Consider the following 20,186-nt stretch of genomic DNA (forward strand, 5'->3'; position numbering starts at 1 on the left):
GATGGTTAGAGAGAATGCTGAACTCAGCCCAGGCAATCACAAAGGCCAGTCTCCCATCTGTAGAATCCATCTAGCAGGCCCGCTGTCGAGGAAAAGCCACCAGTATTCTCAAAGATCCATCCCACCCTGGCAATGCTTTTCTACAACCTCCACCAACAGGGCGAAGGTACAGGAGCCTGAACACATGCACCAGCCAGTTTCGAAACAGTTTGTACCCTACTATTGTTAGAATATTGAATGGACTCAAGCTCTCAACATTCGCCTGTACCTGTGTTTTTGTTTTGCCGCTGTTTACCTATTATTTAATTATCTATGCTATTTAACTCTATGATCTACCTGTATTGCTCGAAAGACAAAGCTTTTCACTGTGCCTCGGTACACATGACAATAAATTCAATTCCATTCAATTCAGTCAATTGTAGCAAACTCTGTCATGCCCTTGAAGTTAAAGACACCAGTATCTAGTCTACATTTTTCACTTTCAAACTGAATGTGAAATTCTATCATGCTCTGATCACTCTTGCCAGACAATCCTTCACAATGAGATAATTAATTATCCTAATTCAAGACAGGCTATCCGATCTAAAAAAAAGCCTATTCCTTTTTTAGTTGCAGAAACTATGCCAAGTATATTCTATGATCTTTGTCAAATAAGCTTGCCAACTTGATTTGTCAAATCTCTATAGATATTAAAATCACCCACAATTACAGCAGTATCTTTTTCACAAGCCCTACATTATATCTTATTTTATACTCTATCCCAAATGTAGATATAATTGAGAGTCTATATTGCCACCAGTGCACTCTTTTCCTCATTTCAACTTAAATTGATGCCACATCTTAATGTTCCAAGTGAAGGTAATTTCTCAGTACTAGACTGGTCTTATCCTTTATTGACCAAGTTCCCAATTACTTTTTCCCTTCTTCCTATCTTTCTAAAATGTCAGATATCTTTGTGTATTCAGTCCCCAGCTTTTGTCTTGCAAACAACCATGTCTATGCAATGACTAAGTTAAAAATCACACAACACCAGGTTATAGTCCAACAGGTTTAATTGGAAGCTTTGGCTTTTGGAGCACTGCTCCTTCATCAGGTGGTTGCGATATAATGATGACACAAATTGAAACTAATATTTATGGAAGTCTAGTCATTGTATAATTTGGAGGTACCGGTGTTGGACTGGTGTGTACAAAATTAAAAATCCCAACACCAGGTTATAGTCCAAAGATTCATTTGGAAGCACCAGCTTTTGGAGTGTTGCTTCTTCATCAGGAGGAGTCCAACAGTCTCCTGATGGACTGTCCAACACCAACACCTCCAAACTATGCAATGGCCAGGCATTCATATATCTTAGTCTCAATTTGTGCCATTAGTTCTTTCACTTTAGTACAAGTGGTGCCTGCGTACAGGTAGAGAGCCTTTAATCCTGTCAGTCATTAAATGCAGGAACAGACTGTTCGGTGCAACCAGTCAATGCTGACCATAATCCCAAACTAACTAGTACCCCAGCTTGTGATTGGCTTATATCCCTCCAATCCTTTTATATTCATGTACTTATCTAAGTGTCTTTTAAACATTGTAACTGTTCCCGTATCCACCACCACCCCTGGAAACTCATTCCACACACGAAACACACTCTGTGTAAAAACAAAATTGTCCCTTGTGTCTTTTTAAAAATCTTTCTCCTCTCACCTTAAAAATATGCACCCTCGCCTCGAAAGCCCCACCTTAGGGAAAAGACACTTGCCATCCACCTTAACTATACCCCTCATGATTTTATCAACCTCTGCGATCACCCCTCAACCTCGTATGCCTCAGTAAAAAAAGTCCCAGTCTATCCAGCCCCTCCTTTTAAATCAAACTCTCCATTCCTGGCAACATCCTGGTAAATCTCTACAGAACCTTCTCCAGCTTAATAATATCCTTCCTGTAACAGGGCAACCAGAACTGGACACAGAACTCCAGAAGAGGCCTCATTAACACCCTATACAACTGCAAAATAATGTCCTGATTTCAATACTCAAAGATGTGAGCAATGCAGACAAGTGGATAGGGTAAATAGGCAAAGTCTTTTCCCTGGGGTCGGGGAGTCCAGAACTAGAGGCATAGGTTTAGGGTGAGAGGGGAAAGATATAAAAGAGACCTAAGGGGCAACTTTTTCACGCAGAGGGTGGTACGTGTATGGAATGAGCTGCCAGAGGAAGTGGTGGAGGCTGGTACAATTGCAACATTTAAAAGGCATTTGGATGGGTATATGAATAGGAAGGGTTTGGAGGGATATGGGCTGGGTGCTGGCAGGTGGGACTAGATTGGGTTGGGATAACTGGTTGGCATGGATGCGTTGGACCGAAGGGTCTGTTTCCATGCTGTACATCTCTATGACTCTATAACTGCCCAATCTATATGTGATGCAAACTTCAAAGCATTATGTACCTGAACTCCTCAGTGTCTGTTCTTCAACACTCCCAAGGCCTACTTTTAATTGTATAATTCTTGTCTTTATTTGTTTTACCAAAATGTAATAAACTCCATCTGGCACTCTTCAATCCATTGATCTAATTGATCAAAGTCTCTTTTTAATCTTTGAAAACATTTTTCATTGCCCACTATATCACCAATCTTGATGTTATCTACAAGCTTACTAACCATGCCTTCTATATTGTCATCCAAATCATTTATATAAATGACAAACAAAAGTGAGCTCAGCATCAATCCATGTGGAGCACCATTGGTCACAGGCCTCCAGACCAAAGAACAACTCTCTACCATCACTCTTTGTCTCTTGCCATTAAGTAAATTTTGTATCCACTTGGCAAATTCACTCTGAATTCCACGTTATCTAATTTTACTAATTAGTCCACCATGCGGAACCCAATCAAAGGCTGTACTAAAGTCCAAGAAAACAATGTCTATCACTCTGCACTCATCAATCTTGTTGGTTACTTCCTCAAAAAATTCAAACAAGTTTGTGAGACACAATTTGCCTTGCACAAAACCATGCTGATTATTCCTAATTATTCTTTGCCTCTCCAACTGTGAATAAATTCCTATCTTTAAGAATCACTTCCAACAACTTACTCATCACCAAAGTCAGATCCAAGGTCTATAGCTCCCAGGCTTCTCGTTACATTCCTTCTTAAACAAAGGCACAACATCAACTAGTCTCCAGTCATTCCGCATCTTACCATATTAGATGATACAAATATTCTGCAAGGGGCCCCGTAATTTTCTCCCTAATTCCCACAACATCCTGGGATACACTAGATCAAATGTCAGAGATTTATCCACCCTTTCAATTTCGTAAGACCTTCTGCACTTCCTTTTCTGTAATGTGTACTGTTTTAGAAACATCAATATTTATTTATCTGAATTCTCCATTTATTTCTCCACAGTAAAAACTGACATGAAATATTCTTTTATATCTGTCCCATTTCCTAAGGTTCAACATAGAGACAATCTCTTTGATCTTTAAGAAATGTGTCAGCCATGATTGAATGGCAGAGCAGACTTGATGAGCTGAATGGCCTAATTTCTGCCTTATGTCTTATGGTCACTCCTGTCAAGGGCACAGACAGGAAATTCTGTCTCTGTTTCTAGGTGTTCTCTTGCTCTTAATGTACCTGCAGAACCTCATTGGATTATTCTTAATCTTATTTGCCGAGGCCCTCACACATCTTCTGTATGCTTTCCTGATTCCCTCTTAAGAATGCCCCTACATTTTTTATTCTGTTCATGACAGTCATTTGAACCCAGTTGTTTATACACAAAATATTATTATTCTTTATTCTAGATTAGAGCCTCAATACCTTTATTCATCTATTGTTCTCTAATACTAGCAGCCTTATCTTTTCACTCTAACAGGAACACAATGACTCTGAACTCTTGTTATCACATTTTTGAAAGCCTCCCATTTATTAGATTCCATTTACCTGTGAACAGTCTACTGCAATCAATTTTTGAAAGTTCTTATCTAGTAAAATTTGCCTTTCTCCAATTAAAACCTTTATTATGGAAGGCTTTTTCTTTTCCATAACTATTTCAAATCAAATAGAATAATGATCACTGGACCCAAAGTGTTCCCCTACTATCACTTCAGTCACTTCTCCTGTTTTATTCTCCTGTTTTGCTATTTCTCTAGTCGGAACATTTACATATCAATAAAGAAAATGTTCTTGAATACATTAAACAGATTCTTCACCATCCAAACATTTAACACCATGGTAGTCCCAGTCAATGTTTGGAAAATTAAAATCACCTATTATTACAAGGTTATTATTCTTACATATATCTGGGATCTCTTCACATATTTGACTCCCAATTTCCCTATTTACTGGAGGGGTGTATAGCACAGTCCCATTAAAGTGATGATTCATTTTTTATTTCTAATTTTAACTGGATGATTTTTCAGAAATATTTTTAATTACAGCAGTAATGTTTTCCTTAATCAAAAACGCCACACCCCATCCTCTTTTGCTTCTTTTTCTATCCTTCCTGTAGCACCTGAAACCCAGAACATTGAGCTGCCAGTCCTGTTCATCCCTAAGTCAAGTTTCTGTAATAGCTATGATGTCCCAATCCATGTTTTTAAACATGCACTGAGTTCATCAGCCTTATTTGCAAGACCTCTTGCATTGAAATGAATGCAGTTTGATTCTTCAGAGTTGCGTCGTTCCCTGACTTGCTCCTGTCTGCCTTTTCTAATTAACTTGTTCTTTCCGATTCAAAACCATCCTCATTTATCATCCTACCTACTCTGCTATTTAGAATTCCATTGCTCCCTCTCTAACAGTCTACAGTCTCCCTTAATGGAATTTACAAATCTTCCTGCTAGGATATTGGTTCGTCCCCAGTACAGATGAAACCCATCCTTTTTGGATAGATCTTTTCTGTCCCAGAAGAGATCCGAATGATCCAAGAACCTGAATCCCTGAACAATATGCCAGCTGTTTATCTCCTTTATCCTTTTATTAGTTCCCTCTTTTGAGCTTTGCACCGGGAGTAAACCAGAGATTACTACTTTTGATGTTCTGTTTTTTAACCTTCTACCTAACCTCTTTTATTCACTCTGTAAAGCCTTAATCTTTCCCTGACTATGTCTTTCCTACCAATGTGTATAATAACTTCTGGCTTCTAACTTTCTCCTTTAACAACATGCTTCAAATGTTATGAGACATCCTTAATCCTGTCACCAGGAAAGCAACATATTATCCTAGAATCATACTCTCTGCCACAGAATTTCCTGTCTGTGCCCTTGACAGGAGAGATCATAAGATATCGGAACAGAAATTAGGCCATTCAGCCCATCGAGTCTGCTCTGGCATTCGATCATGGCTGACAACCTTCTCAACTCCATTCTCCCCATAACCCTTGATCCCTTTGATAATCAAGAACCTATCTATCTCCATCTTAAATCTCCTTAATGACCTGGCTTCCACAGCCTTCTGTTGCAATGAATTCAATCGATTCATCCCTCTCTGGCTGAAGAAGTTTCTCCTTATCTCTGTTTTTAAAGGTGTTCCCTTTACTCTGAGGCTGTGCCCTCGGGTCCTCGTCTCTCCTACCAATGGAAACATCTTCCCGATACCCACTCTGTCCAGGTCATTCAGTATTCCGAGGGTTTCAATTAGATTCCCCCTTATATTTCTAAATTCTGAGTATAGGGCCACAATCCTCAAACGAAGCACATATGTTAAGCTTTTCATTTCTGGGACCATTCTTGTGAACCTCCTCTGAACCCACCCCAGGGTCAGTACATCCTTCCTGAAGTATGGGACCCAAAAGAATGCACAATACTCTAAATGTGGCCTGACTAGAGCCTTCTAGAGCCTCAGAAGTATATCCCTGCTTTTATATTCAAGTCCTCTCAAAATAAATGCCAAAATTGCACTTACCTTCCTAACTACTGACTCAACCTGCAAGATTACTTTGAGATAATCCTGGACTAGAACTTTCAAGTCTCTTTGCGCTTCAGACTTCTGAATTTTTTCCCCATTTAGAAAATGGTCTATGCTTCTATTCCTTTTACCAAAATGCATGACCCCAGTCCTCTATAACAATTACTCTATTAAATTTTGTCAAACTTCTGCCTCACATAAGACTCACTTTTAATGCCCAAGACCTGATTGCCTGTTCTGTTTTCCTCTGAGAGGCTAACCTTTTCAAAATAACCCAAAAATGAGTATCTGTTTGAGAGAAGAATCACCTCAGGAGACTTCTCAACCACCTTCTTACCTTTCCTGATAGTCATCCCAATCTGACTGATCCTGCTGTGTAATGACTTTCTGCATCTATTAAACATCTAACTCTATGTCTCTGTATTTCCATTATTTTTCCCTACTCTCCCTATTTGCTGATTTACTCATGCTGTGCAACCTGTTCCTTCCTTGGTCAGTCTTTGTTATCACTCCCCTGTTGCTACCTATAGTGTTGCTTTCTCATTAATATTATAAATCTTAACTCCATTGAATCCTCCCCCACACTATTTAATTTAAAGCTATTTCTTCAGCCTGGTTCTGCAATTTGCCAGCGCACTGGCCCTAGCAAAGTTCAAGTGAAGTTCAAAGTTCAAATATGACAAATCTCTCTCTTTCCCAGAAACTAACACCATTGGCCCATACATCAAATTCCATTTGTTCCACACCATTTTGAGCAACACATTCAATTAATTGATCTATTTTACGTTATGAGGTAAAAACAATGACTGCAGATGCTGAAAACCAGATTCTGGATTAGTATTGCTGGAAGAGCACAGCAGTTCAGGCAGCATCCAAGGAGCTTCAAAATCAACGTTTCGGGCAAAAGTCCTTGAAGGGCTTTTGCCTGAAACATCGATTTTGAAGTTCCTTGGATGCTATTTTAACTTATGCTGAGTCTCAGGTAATTATCCAGTGATTATTACCTTTGTGGTTCTAATGGTTTTTGGTTATTTGTTTTAGTCCCTAGCTGTTCATTATCCTTCAACAGGAGTTCTTTGTTAGTTATGTCTATGTCATTGGTATTCACACAGATCATGACAGTTAAATCTATTCCAGTCACCTCCCAATCCAAATTCCTTTCCAGCCCAAGGAGATGTCCTTAACCCTGGCACTGGGCAGACAATCAGGAGAGGTAGCTGAGTGGCGCAGTGGTTTGCACTGCTGCCTCAAAGTAGGGATCCAAACTTGGGTGACTGGCTGTATGGAGTCATACAACACAGAAATGGACCCTTTGGTCCAACCAGTCCATGCTGAACATAATCCCAAACTAAACTAGTCACACCTGCCTGCTCCTGGCCCATGTGCCTCCAATTGCCTATTGATATACCTATTCAAATGTCTTTTAAATGTTGTAATTGTGCCCACATCCACCACTTCCTCAGGAAGTGCATTCCACAAGCAAACCACCATCTGTGTAAATAATTTGTCTCATGTCTTTTTTAAATCTCTTTCTTCAAAAATGTGCCCCTTATTCTCAAAATCCCTCATCGTAGGGAAAAAATAACTGCCATTTAACCGTATCTTTTCCTCATTATTTTATAAAATTCTATCAGATCACCTCTCAACTTCCTATGCTCCATTGAAAAATTCCCAGCCTATTCAGCCTTTCTTCATAACTCAAACCTTCCATACCTGGCAACATCCTGGTAAATCTCCCCTGAACCCTCTGGAGCTTAATAATATGCTTCCTATAACTGGACAAGCAGAACTGGATACAGTATTCCAGAAGAGGCCTCATCAATATCCTGTATAATCTGCACATTACCTCCAAACTCCTATACTCAAAGGACTGAGTGCTCTCTTCACATTCAGAATCTTCCCCATCAATCCTTTTATTTATACTGCTACTTAGAATTCTTTCTATCAGTATAAAGTCTCCCTTAATGGACTGAGCAAATCTCTCTGAAAAGGTATTAACTTTGCAGGTTCTCCTCATGTCTGAGTGGGTTCAGTTTCCTCCCACGATCCAAAGGCGTGCAGGTTAGGTGGATTAGCCATGGTAAATGTGGGGTTATGATAGTAAAGTATCATAGGGTCGTGATGCTCTTTAGAGGGTTGGCGCAGACTTGGTGGGCCTAATGGCCTCCTTCTATATGTCTGGATCCTATAATTCTACAATGCTGCATTCAGAAAATACATCCTCAGTTGCAGTGAATAATACCCTCATCTTTCTATCTACTTCTGCATTTGTCTCTATTTCCCCCCTACAATTGAATGCAATCCTGAATCATGGTGCTGTGGACATCAGTTCATATTCTCGGTCATCCCTGTTCTTTCCATTCTGGCTGCAAGAAACTGTTGGATAATAACAAGTGTTGCAGCTCTTTCAGAGTTACTGGATCTCTATAACTGTCTCACTAGTGGTTACATTCTCCTCTCCCAGACCACAGAACAAATCTGACATAACTAGCCTCAGGGACCAAAGTTCTCAGTAATGATTGCCATTGCTGACCCATTACAGTGACTTATCACTCAGACTCTAGCACATAAAATTTAGTCTGGATTTCCTCATGATGCAGGCACTGAGTATTTTGTGCTTCAAAGTGAAAATTGAACAGCACAGTATAAATTCCCACCTTTTAAAAAGCATGTTCTAGTTCATTTATTACTGAAGGGTTAGCCCTGTTAATAAAGGATGGCATTTGTGCAACAGATAGAGATGACCTTTGTTCAGGATATAGAATTGTTTTGGGTGGAGACGAAGAAAGAAATCAGGACATAGAGTGATCTGCAGCCTTCACTAACAGTAACGACAATGTAGGACAAAGCAAACAAGAAAAAATATTGGTTCTGAAAAAAAAATGTAATAATCACAAGTGGCATCAAACAGCAAACTGAAAAAAAAGTAGATAATGCAAACTATCAGCTGGAAAAATCATATTGGCATTCGTAGAACAGGAGTTCATAGAATGCTTTCAAGATAGATTCTATAGCAGTACATTCTACAACTGACTAAAGAGCAGAATATGTTAGATTTGGTATTGTGTAATGCGACAAGAGTAATTAATTAACTAGGATAAAGGTTCCCCTAGGTAGTGATGACTACCTAATATGATTGAAGTTTTCATCCAATTCCAAAGGGAGGGGATTAGATTTGGTATCTTAACCTAACTAAGAGTAATTATTTCCACGTGAAAGCTGAGCTAGCTGAAGTAAACTGGGATACTAGGCTGGGCGATGGGTCAATAAAGTCGCAGAGGTAGATATTCAAGGGGATAATTCCGAATGCCCAGAATCAGTATAATCCTATTATAAAGTAAAAAAGTTGAGAAGGAATGCCCACTATCTGTAGTTAAAGAAGTTAAGCAAAGCATTAACCTCAGGAAAAACGTGCAGCTGTGTAAAAGTGCTGTATTCCTCATGAAGGGCTTTTGCCCGAAACGTCGATTTTCCTGCTGTTAGGATGCTGCCTGACCTGCTGTGCTTTTCCAGCACCACTCTAATCTGGACTCTTGTTTCCAGCATCCGCAGTACTTGTTTTAAACCTGTGTAAAAGTAAGTGTCAGGTCAGATAATTGTTAGAATGTAAAAAAATTATAGAGAGTGACTAAAAGCTTAATTAGGAGGAAGAAATTAGAGTATAAGAGGAAACTATGTAAAATAGGTAGCCAGAGTTTCTACAGTATTAAAAAAGAAAGAAGTACGTAAAGTGAATGATGATACTTTAGGGAGTGAAGTTGGGGAATGACAGATTACGTGAACAAATAGTTTGCTTCAGTTCTCACTGTAGAGGACACAAAAATAGTTCCTGTACCCGCTGCTAATCAGAAGGTGGAAGGGACAGAGTAACTTCATGGAATTGTGATCATGGGGCAGCAATACTAAGCAAACTTGTGGAGCTGTGGTGGGATGTGGAGGGGGAAGGTGGATGAGAGGTGAATGGGGGGGCGTGGGGTATGGCTGGGGCTGGAGGGAAGCTAGGTGGCAAGGCAATAGGTGGAGAGTAACATTAGGCCATTCGGCCTATCAGGTCTGCTCTATCATTCATTAGTGGCTGTTATTTCATCCTCTGTTTACAAAAGTAGCTAATGAGCTAGCAGATATATTACTGTTCATTTTAGCCACAGAAAATGTTAATAAAGGAACTAAAAAAAACAAAGAATGAACTGGCTTTGACTGTGTTTTTCATGTAGAGACAATTTTGCTTTGGAAGGCGTTGGACTGGGCCTATATTTGGTTTTGCTCCCTCTAGTTATTGACTTTTTATAATTTCTGAGAAAAGTATCCCAGTCTGTAAGAAATAAGAAATCTCCAGAGATCTGTGGAAGCCATTTGCATTTACTGGTGATTTCAGCATTCAAAGCCCCCCCAGGATAAACAGTCCTCTAGGCCATAACACATTCCATCATTGAAGGATTTCATGAAGGTCTGGTATTCACCATTTAAATGGTTATAGATCTGAAAAATTGCAATTCACTTCTTAAAATATCTCTGAATTATGTCTATCTGTTGGTGTATGAGTGGGGCTTCATATTCAAAGAAAATCTGGCTTAGATCATAATCTTGATCAGATAGGCCAATGGGCCTAGGAGTGGCAGATGGAGTTTAATGTGGGTGAGGTGCTGGAAAGGCAATTCATGGCAGGACTTATACACTTAATGGTAAGGTCCTGGAGAGAGTTGCTGAACAAAGAGACCTTGGAGTGCAGGTTCATAGTGCCTTGAAAGTGGAGTCGCGAGTAGAAAGGATAGTAAAGGTGGCATTTGGTATGCGTTCCTTTATTGGTCAGTGCATTGACTATAGGGGTTGGGAGGTGATGTTGTGGCTGTGCAGGACATTGGTTAGGTCACTTTTGGAATACTGCATGCAATTCTGGTCATCCTGCTATTGGAAGGATGTTAGGAAACTTGAGAGAGTTCAGAAAAGATTGGCAAGGATGTTGCCGGGAATGGAGGGCTTGAGCTACAAGAGAAAGGCTGAGTGAGCTGGTCTATTCTCCCTGGAGGATTGGAAGCTGAGGGGTGGCTTTTTAGAGGTTTACCAAATCATGAGGGATGTGGATAAGATGAAAAGACAAGGTCTTTTTCCTGGGGTAGGGGAGTCCAAACCTATAGACTTTCCAGGTTTAAAGGACAAGGGGAACGATTTACAAGGGACCTAAGGAGCAACCTTTTTATGCAGAGGGTGCTGCACTTAAAATTTGTGCTCCCTCGATGTGAGTATGGCAGTCTGAATTATGAAACTTCCAGTTTAGATTAGATTACTTACAGTGTGGAAACAGGCCCTTCAGCCCAACAAGTCCACACCGACCCTCCGAAGAGCAACCCACCCAGACCCACTCCCCTACATTTACCCCTTCACCTAACACTACTGGCAATTTAGCATGGCCAATTCACCTGACCTGCACATCTTTGCACTGTGGAAGGAAACTGGAGGAAACCCACGCAGACACGGGGAGAATGTGCAAACTCCACACAGTGTCCACACAGACAATTGCCTGAGACGGGAATTGAACCCAGATCTCTGGTACTGTGAGGCAGCAGTGCTAACCACTGTGCCACCGTGCAATTCTAGTGTATAACTTTAAATGTAATCTCATGAAATTGACCAAAACGAACAATAAGTTTTGCACTTTATGACTTGGTTTCTGAAACCTCAGGATTAAACTTTTTACAGTTGTGCAATAAATTTGGCCCTCCGTTTATTATTTAGTTGTTGAGGTTTGGTTATTTAACTATATACCAAAAGATAACAATGTGTAACGGCATGACTTAGAGTAATTACATTGGAAGCACTTCAGGATATTAAATGTCTAATCACTCTTTACAAAGGCCTTATTTAAAGCTGTTAATTTGTTCGTGCAAAATGACTTCTGAAAAACATTTGGCAGAGAATGAAACTGGTTATTAGTTTTCTGGATCGCTTGTGAAAATGGTTCCAGCTCTAATTTAGCTTTTGTTCTTTAAAAACATTCATTAAAGATTATTTATAAATCTTTTGAATGGATTGATGACCAAGACAGTAAAATTAGCTTTAATGCAAATAAGATCTGACTATTACAGATTATATACACGTTTTGGATACCTTGCTGTTGTATTTCCTTATTTGATTTTTTTTGTTTGTTTCACGCTCTTTTTCTAACTATTTTGCAGTTTTCACTTTTGAAAAACTGGAGCTTGCAGCTGGTATGTTGAATAGTTAATGTTTAATATTTCAAAATTCTTCTATGTTAACATTTATCTATTCAAATAATGTAATTTGGTTAATGACAAAATGTTTTAATTTGTCTACAAGGGTGAATATTAACATCAATTATGAATTACTCTCAAGACTCATGATTAAATCGTGCTTCTTCACACAAAATTTAAACTTTCTTAAGGTTAACTTTTAGTTTTCCATACCAAGCATGAGCATAGGTAATGTTGATAAAAAGCCATCATAACAACAACTTACATTTATATAGCATCTCTAATGCAGTTAAATGTCTTTTAGGGTACTATATGAGTCCTACAGTAGAAATGTTGATACTAACGTTGAAAAAAACAGCATTTTGATAGTTTTGCCAAAGAGAAGTGTCTTGAGAAGCAACTAAACAGCTGAAGACATGGCTGCTGATAAAACAACAAAAGAAACTGAGAGTGGATAAGAGACTGGAATTAAATGAAAGCAATATGAGAAGAGTTATAGGGCTTTAGGAAGTTCCAGAGCAAAGAAGGACAGAACCTGTGGAGGGATTTAAAGGTGAATGAAAAGATGAGGATTTTTAAATCAGTGCATTGCTGGGAGTTAATGCAATTTAGTGGGCATAGGAATGAGTGTGAATGGGACTTGTATGAATTGTGAAACAGATAGCTGAGATTTAAGCTCAAGATAAATGCAGTGGTATTCCATGGTAAAAGTCAGCAAATCTATTATAGATTACCTCAACTTTTATCAAGTGCTTAGTACATTTCATTAGTAATAGGTCTCCTGAGAGCCATTTTATAAGCTGCTTTCTCCTTTAGTTTCACCAAAATGTGATACAGGGCTTCCCAAATTTACTTATTGTGTACCAATTTCCAGATCTATTAACTGTCCCTTTGCTTCTATCAGCATATCAGATGGTTTTTGATGATCAAACTTAGTTGAAAATGCCCAAATTATAATTCTCATACAGTAAAGTCCCATCATCATAGGGTTGCAAAAATGTGAAGGTTTCACTTTGGCAGGAAGAATTGTATTTAGATGTGTACACTTGTGATGCCAAGGTATATAAGGCTATGGGCCAAGTGCTAGAAAATGGGATTAGGACAGTTAGATGGTTGCTTTCGATTGGTGCAGACTTTGGGCAGAAGGGCCTTTTCCTGTGCTGTCTGACGCTATGAAACAGAGCATTACTTTAAACGGAGAACAGTTACAGAATTCTGAGGTGCAGTGTGATTTAGTAGTTTACTGCATGAGTCACAAAAATAAGTCACAGGCAGTAATTAAGAAGGCTAATAGAATGCTATCTTTTATTATGAGAGGAATTGAACGTAAAAGTAAAGCTGTAAGGATATAATTGTTTAGGGGGCATTGATAAGCAACATCTTGAATACTATGAGCAATTTTGTTTTTCCTATTTATGGAAGGATGTAAATTCATTGAAGGCAGTTTGAAGAATTGATTTCTGGAATGTATGCGTTATTTTATGAGACCATAGAATGTAGGAGCATAAGTAGGCCATTTGGCCCGTTAAGTTTACATCAAGCCGTTTGTTAAGATTATGGTTGATCAGAAAATATTCAACTCCACTTTCCTTTTCACCTTGATGATTAAAAACTGATTAAAAATGTCTACCTCAGTCTTGAATATTCTTAAGGACCCAGCCTCAACAGCCCTTTGTGATAAAGAATTCCACAGGTTTACCATTCTTTGAGAAAAAGTATTCCTTCTTATCACTGTCTTAAATGGACAGTCCTTACTTTAAGATTATGCTCTCTGGTCCTAGATTCTCCCACAAGGGGAAACAACCTGTCTGCATCTACCCTGTCAAGCCCCCTAAGAATCTTAGATAAAATCTCTTCTCGTTTTCCTGAACTCCAATGAGTACAAGCCCAACATTCTTGACTTCTCCTCATAAGAAAATCTCTCCATACCCAGGATCAACTCAGTGAACCTTATCCGTTCTGCCCCCAATGCCAGTACATCTTTTCTGAGATAAGGGGATTAGAACTAATCACAGTATGCAAGCTGTGGGTCTGACCAATGTCTTCTATAGTTTTATAAACAATCATTAAAGTTATGTCTTTTGATCTTTATACTCCATTCCCTTTGAAATCCTTTTCATTTGCCTTCCCTGTCACCTGCTGATCTTAGATGCTAGCTTTATTTGATTCATGCATTAGGGCCCGTAAATCCCTCAGGGCTGCTGCTTTCTGCAGTATTTCTCCATTTAAATATTATTCAGCTCTTTATTTGATGAAAGATGGAAAGAGAATTTAAATGAGTGAGGGATGTATTGATTGTAGTGTGTAAGATCCTGAATCGCCTTGATAAGCTGGACTTGAAAGTGATGTTTTGTCCTGTGATTGAGTCCTCCTGTTTATAAAAATTAAGGAGTACCACTTTAGGACAGAGACAAGAAATATTTTCTTTCAGAGAATGATGCAAGTTTTGAACTAAGTAGGAAAATGGTGGAGGCATGGCCACTGAATATTTGTATTCTTATAATCAAAGGCTTTCCAGGGGAAGTGGGTCGTGCAGCATACTTAAGTGACCCAAAATCTATCTTCTCTTCCCGAGTTTACGTGTATGTTTGTATGTTCATTTCAATCAGTGGTCGTAGTATGAATGGTGGGGTTGATGAGATGATAGAATTATTTAAGTGTGGCAAACGTATAGGAACAATTAAATGATTTAAATGTTTGCCAGCAGCAATTATGTACCGATAATTAGCAATTGTGCATGCTCACCTCTTGATATTTTTCATTTGTGTACGCACAATAATAAACCATTTTTTTAAAAAACTGATTAAAGCTACTTTGCTTTATAGGAGAAAGTGAGGACTGCAGATGCTGCAGATCAAAGCTGAAAATGTGTTGGTGGAAAAGCACAGCAGGTCAGGCAGCATCCAAGGAGCAGGAGAATCGACATTTCGGGCATGAGCCCTTCTTCAGGAATGAGGAAAGTGTGTCCAGCAGGCTAAGATAAAAGGTAGGGAGGAGGGACTTGGAGGAGGGGTGTTGGGAATGCGATAGGTGGAAGGAGGTTAAGGTGAGGGTGATAGGCCGGAGAGGGGGTGGGGATAGAAGTGTCAGGAAGAAGATTGCAGGTTAGGAAGGCGGTGCTGAGTTCAAGGGTTGGGCCTGAGACAAGGTGGGGGGAGGGGAAATGAGGAAACTGGAGAAATCTGAGTTCATCCCTTGTGGTTGGAGGGTTCCTAGGCGGAAGATGAGGCACTCTTCCTCCAGCCGTCGTGTTGCTATGGTCTGGCGATGGAGGAGTCCAAGGACCTGCATGTCCTTGGTGGAGTGGGAGGTGGAGTTGAAGTGTTGGGCTACGGGGTGGTTGGGTTGGTTGGTCCGGGTGTCCCAGAGGTGTTCTCTGAAACGTTCCGCAAGTAGGCGGCCTTTCTCCCCAATATAGAGGAGGCCACATCGGGTGCAGCGGATGCAGTAAATGGTGTGTGTGGAGGTGCAGGTGAATTTGTGGTGGATATGGAAGGGTCCCTTGGGGCCTTGGAGGGAAGTAAGGGGGGAGGTATGGGCGCAAGTTTTGCATTTCTTACAGTTGCAGGGGAAGGTGTCGGGAGTGGAGGTTGGGTTGGTGGGGGGTGTGCACCTGACGAGGGAGTCACGGAGGGAGTGGTCTTTTCAGAACACTGATAGGGGAGGGGAGGGAAATATATCCCTGGTGTTGGGGTCCATTTGGAGGTGGCGGAAATGACGATAGATGATACGATGTATATGGAGGTGGTGGGGTGGTAGGTGAGGACCAGTGGGGTTCTGTCCTGGTGGCGATCGGAGGGGCGGGGCTCAAGGGCGGACGTGCAGGAAGTGGAGGAGATGCGGTGGAGGGCATCGTCGATCACGTCTGGGGGGAGATTTCAGTCTTTGAAGAAGGAGGCCATCTGGGTTGTTCGGTATTGGAACTGGTCCTCCTGGGAGCAGATGCGGCAGAGACGAAGAAATTGGGAAAATGGGATGGCGTTTTTACAGGGGCAGGGTGGGAGGAGGTGTAGTCTAGGTAGCTGTGGGAGTTGATCGGTTTATAGTAAATGTCCGTGTTGATTCGGTCGCCCGAGATAGAAATGGAAAGGTCTAGGAAGGGGAGGGAGGAGTCTGTGACGGTCCAGGTAAATTTGAGGTCTGAGTGGAAGGTCTTGGTAAAGTGGATGAACTGTTCAACCTCCTCGTGGGAGCACGAGGCAGCGCCAATACAGTCATCGATGTAGCGGAGGAAAAGGTGGGGGTTGGTGCCAGTGTAGCTGCGGACTGTTCCACATATCCTACGAAGAGGCAGGCATAGCTGGGGCCCATGCGGGTGCCCATGGCTACTCCTTTGGTTTGGAGGAAGTGGGAGGATTGGAAAGAGAAGTTGTTCAGGGTGAGGACCTGTTCAGTCAGTCGAAGGAGGGTGTCAGTGGAAGGGTACTGGCTGGTTCGGTGGGAAAGGAAGAAGCGGAGGGCTTTGAATCCTTCGTGATGGGGGATGGAGGTGTACAGGGACTGGATGTCCATGGTGAAGATAAGGCGTTGGGTACCGGGGAAGCGAAAATCATGGAGGAGGTGGAGGGGTGGGTGGTGTCCCGAACGTAGGTGAGGAGTTCTTGGACTAAGGGGGACAGGACCGTGTCGAGGAAATGCAGAGATGAGTTCGGTGGGGCAGGAGCAGGCTGAGACAATGGGTCGGCCAGGGCAGTCGGGTTTGTGGATTTTGGGCAGGAGGTAGAAACGGGCGGTGTGGGGTTTTGGGACTGAGGTTGGAGGTGGTGGATGGGAGATCCCCCGAGGTGATGAGGTTATGGATGGTCTGGGAGATGATGGTTTGGTGGTGGGAGGTGGGGTCATGGTCATGGGGGCAGTAGGAGGTGGTGTCCGCGAGCTGGCGTTTAGCCTCAGCGGTGTAAAGGTCGGTGCGCCAAACTACTACCGCACCTCCCTTGTCTGCTGGTTTGATGGTGAGGTTGGGGTTGGAACGGAGGGAGTGGAGGGCTGCACGTTCCGAGGGTGAGAGGTTGGAGTGGGTGAGAGGGGTGGAGAGGTTGAGGCGGTTAATGTCGCGGCGGCAGTTGGCTATGAAGAGATCGAGGGCGGGTAAGAGGCCAGCACGGGTGTCCAGGTGGATGGGGTATGTTGGAGGCGGGAGAAGGGGTCGGCAGAGGGTGGGCAAGAATCCTGGTTGAAGAAGTAGGCGCGGAGATGAAGGCGGCGGAAGAATTGTTCGATGTCCCACCGCGTGGTGAACTCGTTAATCCGAGAGCGTAGGGGAATGAAGGTGAGGCCTCTGCTGAGGACTGATCCTTCATCCTCAGAGAGGGGGAGGTCTGGAAGGATGGTGAAAACATGGCAGGGCTGGGAGCTAGGACCTGGTGTGGGGCTAGAGCAGGGACTGGGGGTGGGAATCGGGGCGGGGACGGAGATCGGGGTGGTGGTGGGGTTCGGCGTGGTGATGGAGATCGGCGTGGGGTGGAGACGCATGCGGCGTGGTCATTGTGCAGGTGAGTGATGTCACTGGGGGCAGAAGTGGCGGTGGCGACGGCAGAAACGTTTCTGCCTGCGCCACAGCCACTTCCACCCCCTGGGTTGCCGTCGCCGCAGCCACTTCCGCCCCCAGTGACATCACTCACCTGCACAATGACCACGCCGCATGCGTCAATGCCCCCACGCCGATCTCCATCACCACGCCTAACCCCACCCCCACGCTGATCTCCGTCTCCACGCCGAACCCCACCACCACCCCGATCTCCGTCCCCGCCCCGATTCCCGCCCCCATGCCCAAGCCCAACGCCAGCCCCACGCCCGGTCCTAGGTCCCAGCCCTGCTGTGTTTTCACCATCCCTCCAGACCTCCCCCTCTCTGAGGATGAAAGATCAGTCCTCAGCAGAGGCCTTACCTTCATTCCCCTACACTCCCGGATTAATGGGTTCACCACGCGGCGCGACATCGAACAATTCTTCCGCTGCCTTCATCTCCGTGCCTACTTCTTCAACCAGGATTCTTGCCCACCCTCTGACGACCCCTTCTCCCGCCTCCAACACACCCCATCCACCTGGACACCCCGTGCTGGCTTCTTACCTGCCCTCAATCTCTTCATTGCCAAATGTCACCGCAACATTAACCGCCTCAAATTCTCCACCCCTCTCGCCCACTCCAACCTCTCACCCTCGGAATGTGTAGCCCTCCACTCCCTCCGTTCCAACCCCAACCTCACTATCAAACCAGCAGACAAGGGAGGCGCGGTGGTAGTTTGGCGCACCGACCTTTACGCCGCTGAGGCTAAACACCAGCTCGCAGACACCACCTCCTACTGCCCCCTTGACCATGACCCCACCTCCCACCACCAAACCATCATCTCCCAGATCATGCATAACCTCATCACCTCAGGGGATCTCCCATCCACCGCCTCCAACCTCATAGTCCCACAACCCCGCACCGGCCGTTTCTACCTCCTGCCCAAAATCCACAAACCTGACTGCCCCGGCCGACCCATTGTCTCAGCCTGCTCCTGCCCCACCGAACTCATCTCTGCATTTCCTCGACACGGTCCTGTCCCCCTTAGTCCAAGAACTCCCCACCTACGTTCGGGACACCACCCAAGCCCTCCACCACCTCCATGATTTTCACTTCCCCGGTCCCCAACGCCTTATCTTCACCATGGACATCCAGTCCCTGTACACCTCCATCCCCCAACATGAAGGACTCAAAGCCCTCCGCTTCTTCCTTTCCCGCCGTACCAACCAGTACCCTTCCACTGACACACTCCTTCCACTGACTGCACTGGTCCTCACTCTGAACAACTTCCCTTTCCAATTCTCCCACTTCCTCCAAACCAAAGGAGTAGCCATGGGAACCCGCATGGGCCCCAGCTATGCCTGCCTCTTCGTAGGATATGTGGAACAGTCCGCAGCTACACTGGCACCAACCCCCACCTTTTCCTCCGCTACATCGATGACTGTATTGGCGCTGCCTCGTGCTCCCACGTGGAGGTTGAATAGTTCATCCACTTTACCAAGACCTTCCACCCCGACCTCAAATTTACCTGCACCGTCTCAGACTCCTCCCTCCCCTTCCTAGACCTCTCCATTTCTATCTCGGGCGAGCAAATCACACGGACATTTACTATAAACCGACCGACTCCCACAGCTACCTAGAGTACGCCTCCTCCCACCCTGCCCCCTGTAAAAATGCCATCCCATTTTCCCAATTCCTTCGTCTCTGCCACATCTGCTCCCAGGAGGACCAGTTCCAATACCGAACAACCCAGATGGCCTCCTTCTTCAATGACTGCAATCGCCCCCCAGACGTGATCGACGATGCTCTCCACTGCATCTCCTCCACTTCTTGCACGTCCGCCCTTGAGCCCCGCCCCTCCAATCGCCACCAGGACAGAACCCCACTGGTCCTCACCTACCACCCCACCAACCTCCATATACATCGTATCATCCGTCATCATTTCCGCCACCTCCAAACGGATCCCACCACCAGGGATATATTTCCCTCCCCTCCCCTATTAGCATTCCGAAAAGACCACTCCCTCCGTGACTCCCTCGTCAGGTCCACACCCCCCACCAACCCAACCTCCACTCCCGGCACCTTCCCCTGCAACCGCAAGAAATGCAAAACTTGCGCCCACACCTCCCCCCTTACTTCCCTCCAAGGTCCCAATGGATTCTTCCATATCCACTACAAATTCACCTGCACCTCCAGACACATCATTTACTGCACTCGATGTGGCCTTCTCTATATTGGGGAGCTAGGCCGCCTACTTGCGGAAAGTTTCAAAGAACACCTCTGGGACACCCGGACCAACCAACCCAACCACCCCGTGGCTCAATACTTCAACTCCCCCTCCCACTCCACCAAGGACATGCAGGCCCTTGGACTCCTCCATTGCCAGACCATAGCAACACGACGCCTGGAGGAAGAGCCCCTCATCTTCCGCCTAGGAACCCTCCAATCACAAGGGATGAACTCAGATTTCTCCAGTTTCCTCATTTCCCCTCCCCCCACCTTGTCTCAGTCCCAACCCTCGAACTCAGCACCACCTTCCTAACCTGCAATCTTCTTCCTGACCTCTCCGTCCCCACCC

The 20,186-nt window shown here is 43.7% G+C and overlaps 1 protein-coding gene across 4 annotated transcripts in view; it reads left to right on the top strand.

The window, feature by feature from the left end:
* sanbr (SANT and BTB domain regulator of CSR) overlaps window positions 1–20,186 on the top strand; it is an 808,920-nt gene that overhangs the window by 738,651 nt on the left and 50,083 nt on the right. For all 4 annotated transcript variants that reach the window (XM_072580998.1, XM_072580996.1, XM_072580997.1 and 1 more), the window contains one exon: window positions 12,068–12,100. In XM_072580998.1, the coding sequence (XP_072437099.1) occupies window positions 12,068–12,100 (33 nt within the window). The remainder of the gene's footprint in view (window positions 1–12,067; window positions 12,101–20,186) is intronic.

Source organism: Chiloscyllium punctatum, chromosome 11 (genome assembly GCF_047496795.1).
Source record: "Chiloscyllium punctatum isolate Juve2018m chromosome 11, sChiPun1.3, whole genome shotgun sequence".
Classification (NCBI taxonomy): domain Eukaryota; kingdom Metazoa; phylum Chordata; class Chondrichthyes; order Orectolobiformes; family Hemiscylliidae; genus Chiloscyllium; species Chiloscyllium punctatum.